Source organism: Triticum urartu, chromosome 2A, assembly GCF_056163025.1.
Source record: "Triticum urartu cultivar PI428250 chromosome 2A, HENAU_Tu73, whole genome shotgun sequence".
Taxonomy (NCBI): domain Eukaryota; kingdom Viridiplantae; phylum Streptophyta; class Magnoliopsida; order Poales; family Poaceae; genus Triticum; species Triticum urartu.
The window spans coordinates 10,561,515-10,573,278 of record NC_141874.1 but is presented as its reverse complement, the minus strand read 5'-3'; the positions used below and the strand labels follow the sequence as shown (position 1 = coordinate 10,573,278).

Below are 11,764 nucleotides of genomic sequence, written 5' to 3'. Positions count from 1 at the left end.
TTGTATGGAAATTATATATCACTACACATATGTTTATATACAACTAATTTGGACCGGTATACTTCGAATGAAGAAGTACGACAGGATGCGATCTCCCCGCGCGCCACTCCCGCGACGCGGCTGGGGCAAACCCTAAATCAGCGCTGCCCTTAGCTCCTCCCTCGCCACCGCCCAAGGGCGTGGATCGGCAAAGCCCATTCGTCGCTAATAGTGGTGGGGCCTCTGTGTCCTCCCGCTCGGTAGGCGCCGACATGGGCCGGCTCCCCGAGCTGGAGCATCGCGCTGGGGTCGAGCGTCACGGCGGCACGGTGTGTTGAGGCGATGCATGGGTACCTCTGCCTCCTCGCGGCGGGCCGCGAGGTGGTGCGGCGCTGCTGGGTCATTGGGACGGTGGCGGTGCGGGCAGCGGGTGGCCACCTCTGCGATGGCCTTCCTGGCTGGTGGTGGGTGCTGGAGGTCGGGGATGGTGGCTGCATCGGCGAGATCCGGCTTCATAGTGGCGTGGGCGATTGGCGACCTGGTCTGCAGTCAGCCACGTTGACAGGGGCCTCCTTGGTTGGTCGCGGTGGTGGCACAGTGGCGGAGGTTCGGCCAGCCCTTGTTCAGAGCTGTGGTTGGAGGTTCTTCCGGCGGGTGGAGCACAACGGTTCAGCGCTTCTCCCCTTTGGCTGGCCTCGGTGGCAGGGGCGCTCCGGGAAGTCGGCAGGGGTGCCTTCGGTCCTACTGTTGCCAAGGGTGGCAACGGCGATTATTCTTATGTTTGAAATCCTTAGACAAGACAGAGTTATATTACATATGCACTTAATAATCATTGTATATATGTACTTATATCAACTTACGTGTGATAGATTTCAGAGGTTATAATTCGGACCCACTATAGAATCACGGTGAAGATAGTTTAGCCTGTACCGACGATGAGATGAACATGGTTGCATGTTTGCCTCTTGTTTTGGTAATTTAATTGTTGTTAAGTCACATCCTTATTTTATTTTAGCCATTTCGCTTACATCCAACTGTGGCGACAAGTTGAATGATGTGAGTTAATCTGGGGTACTGAAAGAGTCTCCGATCAATAAATAAATATTCATAACATATATATAGATATGGACAGGAGATAGCTCCCTTACGATGTTTAGACATCTGACATTTTTTTTAGTACTTGGGCCAGTTGGAGCCTAGCTAGCACTTCGTCCTATTAATACCCTCTGAAACGAGCTAGATGCACCAAGAGCAAGAGTGTCTTCGAACACAAATCTATTCAGTACATCCTATTCCACAACTTTCCATCTATATATCCTACTTCATAGCATCCGTACAGCTAGCTCATGCGCAATGAGTTCGCAAACAATGTACGGATTCTCAAGTCTTACGGCTTTTGCTACGCTGGTCATTACCATGGTCACCGTACTTTTTTTTCCACTCAAAAATAGAAAAATTCTACTGTCTGTCAAAAGTGAGCAACACCAGCTCCCACCCGGGCCTCCCACGCTGCCCTTCATCGGCAACATTCACCAGATGATGTGGAACAAGCCGGCCGTATTCCGGTGGATCCATCGCCTGCTCCAGGAGATGGACACAGACATCATGTGCCTCCGTCTCGGAGCCATTCATGTCGTCGCCGTGACATGCCCGCAGATAGCATGCGAGGTTCTGCAGAAGAAGGACGAGGTGCTGGCCTCCCGTCCGGCAACCTTCGCCTCGGGTTCGTTCAGCTTCGGGTACAAGGGCACCATCGTGACACCACATGGAGAGCAGTGGAAGAAGATGAGGCGCGTCCTCACTTCGGAGATCCTCACCCCGTCCATGGAGCAGAAACTCCATCATCTTCGGCAGGAGGAGTGTGACCACCTCGTGACGTACATCAACAAAACCTGCATGGCATGTCCAAACAACCTCGTCGACGTGCGACATGTCGCCCAGCATTTCTGTGGTAACATGATAAGAAGGCTCGTGTTGGGTAAGAGATACTTTGGCAGTGAGCTGCCGGGTTCGTCGGCTAGCGGACCCGGACATGATGAGATGGCACATGTTGCTGCTCTCTTCACGCTCCTCAACTACCTCTATAACTTCTGCGTGTCCGACTACTTCCCAGCCCTTGTAGGGCTTGATTTGGAGGGCCATGAGAAGGTTTCCAAGGATGCTATGGGAATACTCAACTGGTTGCATGACTCCATCATTGAGAAGAGGATCATCGAAAGGTCGAATCTTCGGAATGGTGGTGGAAGCAAAGAGGCCAGAGACTTTCTGGACGTCCTGGTTTATCTAGATGATGCAGATGGCCAACCATTGTTGTCCGTGGATGATATCCGGGCGCAGATAGTGGTTAGTACGCATTTCAACCTCTATCAATATTCAGTAATCCAACAAACAACCATGCATGCATTCGTGAACTGCAAGAAGAATTTGATCCCCCAACTTTCTTTTGATAGAAAACTGACCATTTTTTTTCTATATCGATGTAGGAAATGATGTATGCAACAATCGATAACCCATCGAATGCTGTTGAGTGGGCGCTCGCTGAAATGGTGAACAAGCCAGAGGTGATGAAAAAGGCAACTGATGAAATCGACACCGTCGTCGGTAAAGATAAACTTGTCCAGGAGTCTGACATTCCACTACTAAACTATCTCAAGTCATGCATCCAAGAAGCTTTCCGCATACACCCATACCATGCTTTTAACCCACCCCATGTCGCCATGGTAGACACCACTATCGCTGGCTACACCATCCCTAAGGATAGCCATGTCATTTTAAGCCGGATGGGACTTGGTCGGAATCCCAAGATCTGGAACGAACCACTTGATTTTCAGCCCGAGAGGCATTTGAATACCGCAAATGTGCTCCTCAGTGAAACAGGACTACGTTTTATTTCATTTAGTAGTGGGAGGAGGGGTTGTCCCGGAATTTCACTTGGTACCTCAGTCACAGTGATGTTGTTTGCGAGGATGTTGCAGGGATTCTCCTGGACGAAGCCCCCTGGAGTTGACAGAATCAGTCTCCAAGAAAGCAATACCGGCGCGCTTGTCTTAGCTGAACCCCTGGTTCTGCAAGCTAAACCACGGCTGGCCGCACATCTCTATGAGAAAATTTAATAGAGTTAGTGCATGTTTTAACCGATTATCAGGAATATATATCCTAATAAGAATTTTGTAGATCCCATGTCCTCAGTGGTCGTGCATTCCTCGGTTCTTCAAAAAACAAAAGGGAACAACGTGTGTCTGTACAAATAAAGCAATGACAATGCTAATGTAATGTGTGTTGTTGGGTTGTGTGCACTGTCTGTGTGGGCAGAAGCCGCAAAAGTTGTTATTTTATTGTATTGTCAAACTAAATCTATTGTATGTACTTAGCATTATGATACTCTGCAAACAGTTCATGGAATTATAAATTTATATGTTGCCTACCACCTTCGCATCATAAATGTACAAGCTAATGTTTATTACAATGTGACAACCAGCGGAATAAGCTATAATTATTCACCTCTTAGTATTAAATACAATTATCTAGGAGAAAATAAGATGAAGACTGGTGAAGAAATACGTATGGAGGGAAGATAAATAGTTTTGTATCATTAAAAGGTATAATATGAATACAAAATTATATTTCCACATTTTCTAATGTTGTGGAAAGCAAAGAAGGACACACATATACTGGTAAAACACATTGTCATATGACATCTTGTATTCTTCAATGTTTCAAATTCCTTCATATTCTTTTTCGACACTTCACTTTCAGTATTGTACATGGTGCTCTTTCGGCTCTCTTCTTTCACTTCCACGTACTCTTTCTGTAAAGAAATATAAGTGTGTTTAGATCACTAAATAGTGATCTAAGCTCTCTTAATATTTCTTTACAGAGGGAGTACCATATTTGCACCGTCAATATATATGGTGCAAGAAAAACATTCACATACATGATTGCTTCTAGAGACAGATGGTAGGATTCCAATTCATTTTAACCATGGAGTCGTGTCCAATTAAGATACAAATATTGGAATGCTTATTTACAAATTCAGTAATCCAAATAGGCATATAGAAAATCAATCCAAGCATACGTTAATGCTTACAAATATTTTCTTGTCAAGCTCGAAAATAAGCTACAAATGCAAAAATAGCAGGATTCCTATTAAGTTTAACCGTGTGTCAAAAGAAAAAATAAGTATAAGCATGGAATCATGTCCGATTAAAGATACAACTATCCAAATTATTGTTTAAAAGCCAATCTAAACAGGGATATAAGATAGCAATACACCCATGCATTAATGCTCACAGATATCCACACAGACAAGCCGTAAAGTAGACAAAAAATTGTCCAGAATCTATATAGTATAACAAAAGTGCACGCTCGTGTGGAGTAAGAAAAAATTACGAGACTGTAGGTCGTGGGGCATGAACCAACGACAGGTAGAACTAGAAGCACCCGTAAGATAACGTCGTCGACTATGAGTAGGACATGCACACGTTGTATATTCATTCATTTGGCAGTTAGTGATTCGTTAGATTTCCAATCTCCATTTCTCTGGACTAGTTTATCGTGACATAGTAGTTGGGACTTCAACACATGCATGCATACGGACGCTTACAGAGAGTCTCTCTAACAAATGAGGCAGCGAAGGCTGTCAAGAAAGACAAATGTACAGGACCTGATAGGTATTGACGGCATGTCGTCAAAGAGTCGCTTGCATAATTCCTCACTTCCTTTGAACATGCAGCGAGCAGGTAGCTCAGGCCACATGGAATAAATTTTGACCCCGACCGTATGCATATACTACAAAATTTCAATAGAATATAGCCTACTAAATTTATGACGTGCTTGCTTGTTTGTTTCTCGTAGATTCTGCGGAGATGATCGATCGTGCCAACTTGTCAACTTGTGTATGATGAGCTGTATAGTATAGTTCAATAGCGACCGGTGGAAAAACATAGCTACAGTTTTGTGTGCGTCCTTGTAATCCACAATTGTGTTTTATTTTTACAAACCAGCCATGTCCCCATAAGCAGTTGCAGGTAAAAACATATCATTGAGCGCATTTAAATTTCAGATACATATCAGTAGATATTATTGTTATGTAGCCCATCCATTCACATATATAGGATGTTTTGGATATTTCAATATAGACAACGTAGGGACTTAAATGAGTGGCAAACACACTAAAATGTGTCTATATACATCCAATTCAGAAAAAAAGTTAGAACATGTTATATTATTGAACGGAGAGAATAGTTTATGAAAAAGAAGATCCATTCCGACTTGTGTTATTTATACATAATATGCATCGATACATACGTATATGTCAAGTCTTGATGGGAAATAAATTAACCATATTATTACTCACTGACATAAAATACTTCAGAGCGAGCTTATTACTATTATTTGATGGGACATTAATTATTGCCTAAAGTAGAATATTTTTTGTTCAAAGACTGATCCTTCAAAAAAGTACGCGATGTATTTCAGATCGAGCTTATTACTATTTTGCACCTAAATATGAATGGGGCCAGGGTTCACGGAAATTTCTCATTTGGGCCAGTAGGTAATAGTTGTCCTCGGGAGAGCCCGGTGGAGGTTGACATACTGAGCACACGAGATAATTTCCACCTATTTTCATTTTTCGTTCCCAATTTCTATTTTACTTCAGCTTCACCTTTGCTCTTTTTTTAATGTTTTTGGAATGTAAGTGGCCATCAATACATAATTCATCCTGTCCTTTTTATTAAATGTATTTGTTTCTGAATTTTTAGGTACCTTTCCTTCTTCCTCCCGTAGATTCTAATCTATTCCCCAGAAACTGTAAGACTCATTAATTACCTTTGCAAATCCAAAATAGAGCTCGAGCTCCATGGATCTCAGTTAAAAAAACATTTTAAAGTTTCAAAGAATTCTGAAAACAATAGTGCACCTTCATTAGGATGTATACTACATGTGTAATGTTTGATGATGATGTACATTAAGGTGAGATCTACACACAAAAAAATATGTGATTTCGAAAATAGGGAACAATACACAGACTATTCACTATAAAAAATGAACAATTTTTATGTAGCTCACATGTTAATGTATTTCATTGTAATTCTTTATACCCTTCATATAATACATCCATATAAACATGTAGAAAATATTAACGATTTTTTTGAAACTTTAAAGTATACATTTTGAACTTCTCAAAAAAAACTTCATGGAGTTCGGGCTTCAAAATGACTCACTCTAACTAGCTACCGTTAGTTACTACTTCAAGCAACATGTAAGCGGGGGAAATAATCCTCAAATAAATTTATTGGTAACCATGCACAAAATCAGAGTCTTGATAAAAGAAACAGAGGGAATATATGAATTCAACTTTAGCAATGACAGTTGTTAGGTTATAGGTAGATCAGAATTTCAATTTGTTATCGAAAGAGTATGACTTCATATCCCTAATAAAAACTTCAAGAATCATTAATTAGCTACTTGTAATTACTGCTCTAATCAACATTATAACCAGGGGAAATAATCCTCACAACAATGTCTTGGTCACCATGCACTAAAAAGATACCTGGTAATAGAAATGGAGGAAGTACATAATTCAACTCAAGAAATGATGGTGCTTATTGTTATAGGTAGACTTGACTTTTAATGTGTTGTGACAATATATTAACGTTATATCCTCTAACAGATATAGTGGCAGGTACATAGCTTTTTATGACACAAGGAACTCACACACCTGCCATTTACCGCCAAACCTAGGGACATTGTTCACGGTAAAATTACCCCCACCCCCTTATTGAACTCATGTTCTTTCAAGGAGACCGAGAATATGTGAATCTCTGATAAAGGAAATTAAGTATTTATTTCAGGGGCTTTGAAAAGCGAAAGGATGAAGATGATTTACATCCTTTGAAAGCACAGGAAGTGTGGCTTTTGAGCTTTTTCTCCACCCACCTCTGAGCATCCTGTTGGAATGGTCCTAGGAAAAACTACGTACGAGCACAACCATCTTTCCCCTTCTAAGCAAATAAATGTAGTATTTAGTCCAACCAATCATTGGTGAATATATGTATTTCATGAAAAGTGGAGTATTTGAGGCCAAGATCTTTCTATTAGTAGGTGCACACATCTAGAAGAAAGCTGAGACACCCAAGGCACGGGAAGGCAAGCAACGTGGAGACAAGAGAAGCACAAGGTAGGACAAAATATATTCTGATTCTAGGCAGCTCGCAGCTCAGACCATATGGATTAAATTTTGACGTTGGACGTCTTCATGTACTAGTATAATTAACTAGAAATTTGGCCCTCGAAATGCAGCACAAACTTGCTGCCTTGTTTGTTTCTCCTAAATTTTGTGGAGATGATCTATCGTGCCAACTTTTGTATATGATTGATCTGTAGAATATAGCTCCATGGTGAGCACTGGGACATATACTTACAGCTTTGTTGCGTGCGTCGTTGTACTCTATAGTACCATTTCTTTTTACAAACTTGGCACCATACCCGGCAAAGTAGGCACTCGACGACACTGGAGATTAAGGGCACATTCATGAATGGATGTTCAGCTAGAAAATACTATTAGGAAAATAATGACCAACTTGCTAGTCCTTGTGATTTCACCTGCTGCTCTTGAATATATAAATGTCTTGCTTTTAGCAGCCAATAAATGAAGAGAGGAGCGACGTCATCTCAAAGAAGCAATACGACATCGTCTATAACCACGTAAGGCCAATGTAAATTCTAAACCTGTCATTTCAGCAAGCCTTGCGCAGCTAGCTAAATTTAAAATAATAACTCAGACGAGCTGCTCGAGACTAGATGTGGATTAACCATGAACACCAGGTGTGCATGCCTACAATAGGAGCAACACAAATCATGAACTTGTTAACTATGGAAAATTAGTCGTAACAAAATATTTGAATTCTTCATGTGCCCGGTGAATTAAACTTCAAATTTTAAACATGAATACTTGTTTGTTCTTTATGGAATTTGTGCTTAAAGGTTAAATTTGAAGCATTAAACAATTTTGTTGGAATTAGTTACATTAAAAAAAATCCTCAATGGACCCTTGACTAATTATTATAGTTACCAATTGACACATCACTCTAGTTGTGGGCTTCTGTTTTTATGGTTAGATGGTCCGTGTGTATCATCTCATATGGGATAACACAAGTGACACGAGTGTGGCAGGTTCTAAAAGTGGGTTATCTCTTGAGCTGGCTTGTATAGCCGCCCACCCCATTGAACTTTTTTTAATCAAAGCTTGGGCTTAATACAAGACTGGTCCAACTCTAATCACAACACGGTTGCTGACACAAGATGCATATACATAAAGAGTAACATGCTATTTCAGTGATATATCATGTGCCAAATACAAACTAAGATCATACTATATGGGAGAACAAAAATGGCTCGCTATTCTGACGTGCAATCACTAATGAGTGTTAAAACAAAATATACAATACATGCGAAAGTAAAATGTACCGACCCGACCCGAAACGGTCAAGTCTCTGTGTATCTATGCCGTCCCAAGATCAGGCTGGCACACAGAGTAAATTAATGTATATATCAAAGTTCAATCGTACACACAGTACATTGATGTATATATCAAAGTTCAATCACACGTGCTTATTACATCAAATCTCATATAGAGTCTTTATTACAATAGAATAATTTCGGCCAAAGGCCAACTCATGAGATAAACTACTGCGGTAGACATAGAAGATAGCGAGTCCACACGACTCCAAGGGCATATCACCGAGCATAGATGGTAGCCTCACTCCTAGTCGGAACAAACCTCTGCATCATGACACGTTGCAGCCGTGTAGGTCAGCATTTTGAATTTGCGGCAAGTCACATAGAGGAAACAATAATAAAATCCTATCGATGTATGCAATTTTGGTTGTGGGGCTGCAAGTTTAAGTTTTTGCGAAAAGAAATTTATATACTACAACAAAAGGACTTGCTTTTAATTACTACAAAGTATTTGTTGTTAATGAGATGGTTCCGCCAACCAGTGTCTCATACCAAAGTCATTATTAACCCAGCATTTAATTAATTATTTTGGTGTTGAGAGTTCCAGATAAATCTAATTCCAGAGGCTCAGATGTCCGTAACCGGGGATAGGGCTGATCAATGAGATTTCCACTCTGCAGAGTCTTCAGCACTTTACCCACAAGAATCGTTCCCTCCCTTTATATCCTCGCACTGCCTAATGTTTGAGGACGGGACAAACGAAACATGGCCTTCCGTAGAGTTCCTCTGGGCCACCACCGGTGCCCATCCATTTCCTACTGTTCTTCTACCTCTCCTGGCACCGTCCGTCCATAGTCACAACTAGGGTCAACCAAGCCAGAGTCCATATTGACTTGTGGCTCAACAAGTAAGTTTCCAGTCAAGGTGTATCCATTCGTTTCTTCGAGCCTGGGTGAAGCTTTCCGCAAGATGTCATGGCGCTTCTCCAAGCATCCCTGGGTTAACCACTGGGTACTCCAGGGTGCCCTTCCATCTGTCCTCGACCCAGTAGTGAAATTGAAGTCCGTCTTGAGAGCTAGAAGTCTTGGGGTTGTAGTCGCCAACCTAAATCTCACAATTCCCATGTAATTCACTCAACAAACCCTGTCTACTAAGCATAGCAAAATAACTACAACGTTCCTGGGCATTGGTAACAAGGTGATTTGGGTTCAACCTACCACATGATACTACTCAAGAACAGAAAATCAAATTCACCTACTTGCATGAAGTGTGGGCGGGATATCAACTAATGCAATAAAAATCATACGTAATAAAATACATGATCAAATGACTTGCCTTGGTGACGATCTTCAAACTCTACAGACTCGTAATAACAAGCGTCACACTCCGCATAATCTATCAAAACAAACAAGACATACGTAAGCATACCATCATACAAAATAATACTATAACAGGAAGTAAATCTAATAATAAAACAATCAATGAAACACATAAAGAAACCTAAAAACAAAACCAAAGAAAACAATAAAATTCAATGCAACATCTTACTACAAGTAAAACAAGCTACAAATAAATTTTCGGCCACTAATAAATTTTAACAAAAACCAAAATAAAGGTTTTACTAAATAACAGAAATAAAATCAACTAAAAATTTCCATGCAAAAAGAATCATAGTAAAATCATTTATAAAACTCCTATAATGATCAAAACTAATTTTCAAGCAAGATAAAAGAAACAAAGTAATAAAAGTATTTTTTACTACAAATAATTGGTCTATTGTTAACTTAACAGAAATTAAATAGATCTTGTAAAAAAGGCAAAAGCAGATAATTAAAACAATTAAAACGAAAGAAAATAGCACTAATCCTGTAAAATACTAAAACAATACTGTTATGCTAAAATATAGATTCTAATATAAAGTAAAAAACAAAATCATAAGAGCTACTGAATACACAACTATTTTTATGACAAACTACAAAAAGAATTAACTTAAATGATATTTTCAAACACATGTTATTTCTAATCTAGTGTCTGAATGAAATTCATGCAAATTAAAATTTCAAGTTTTTAAACATAGCCAAACTTGTTCTCTATAGAAACTTCATAAAATTTCTAACCTAATGCGAAAATAATAACTAAAAAAATACTAAAACTGTAGGAGATATGGATTTTCTAAAAACAGAAACTATTCTGAAATCTAAAAAGAAAATAGAGAAGAAAAAAACTACGGATCGGTTGATGGGCTACGAGGCAAAGCCCTATTGGCTACGGCTAGGGACCGAACTTAAACGCGGGTGGACGAGCGAGCGCTAGAGAAATGGTTCACACCTAAATAAAAATGCGTTCTATTATGGCCATGCGATTTAGATCCTACGGTGGAGGGGGCTCTGATAACCCACAAGTATAGGGGATCGCAACGGTTTTCGATAAGTAAGAGTGTCGAACCCAACGAGGAGATAAAGGTAGAAAAATATTCCCTCAAGTTCTATCGACCACCGATACAACTCTACACACGCTTGACGTTCGCTTTACCTAGAACAAGTATGAAACTAGAAGTACTTTGTAGGTGTTTTTGGATAGGCTTGCAAGAAGATAAAGAGCACGTAAATAAAAGCTAGGAGCTGTTGTAAGTAAAGAAGCAATAAAGTAAATATAGCGAGTGTGGAAAAGTGGTGGTAGGAGTTGCGAAATTGTTCCTTAAGCAATTGACTACTTTACTAGACCGATAGCAAGTATTATGTGGGAGAGGCCACTGCTAGCATGTCATCCCTGATTTGGAATTCTATGCACTTATGATTGGAACTATTAGCAAGCATCCGCAACTACTAACGTTCATTAAGGTAAAACCCAACCATAGCATTAAGATATATTGGTCCCCGCCTTCAATCCCGTATGCATCAATTTCTATGCTAGGCTGAAGCTTCTGTCACCCTTGCCCTCCAATACATAGTCCTATCAACATACAACTAACCCTATGGTATGATCCACGCGCGCGCTCATATGATGGGCACCAAAGGACAGCAACATAACCACAAGCAAATTAAATAAATCATAGCAATTCATCAACCACCGATAGGACAACGAAAATCTACTCACACATCATAGGATGGCAACACATCATTGGATAATAATATGAAGCATAAAGCACCATGTTCAAGTAGAGGGTACAGCAGGTTGCGGGAGAGTGGACCATTGTAGATAAAGGGGGAAAGGTGACGGAGATGTTGGTGAAGATGGCGGAGGTGTTGGTGAAGATCACGGTGATGATGATGGCCCCCGGCGGCGTTCCGGCGCCACCGGAAGCGAGGGGGAGAGAGCCCCCCTC

The 11,764-nt window shown here is 40.5% G+C and overlaps 1 protein-coding gene across 1 annotated transcript; it reads left to right on the top strand.

Moving 5' to 3' along the window:
- Nucleotides 1-1,371: 1,371 nt before the first annotated feature.
- Nucleotides 1,372-3,092, top strand: LOC147982834 (tyrosine N-monooxygenase-like). Its single transcript, XM_087539367.1, has 2 exons — nucleotides 1,372-2,322; nucleotides 2,463-3,092. The coding sequence occupies exons 1-2, from the start codon at nucleotides 1,396-1,398 to the stop codon at nucleotides 3,090-3,092; spliced, it is 1,557 nt and encodes a 518-aa protein (XP_087395493.1). The 5' UTR covers nucleotides 1,372-1,395.
- Nucleotides 3,093-11,764: the final 8,672 nt, after the last annotated feature.

What these genes read in the sequence shown, in the direction of transcription:
- LOC147982834 (XM_087539367.1), top strand. Translation starts at nt 1,396, where the DNA reads ATGGTCACCGTACTTTTTTTTCCACTCAAAAATAGAAAAATTCTACTG. An exon ending in ATATCCGGGCGCAGATAGTG is followed by an intron (nt 2,323 to 2,462) that starts GTTAGTACGCAT and finishes ATATCGATGTAG; the next exon opens with GAAATGATGTATGCAACAAT.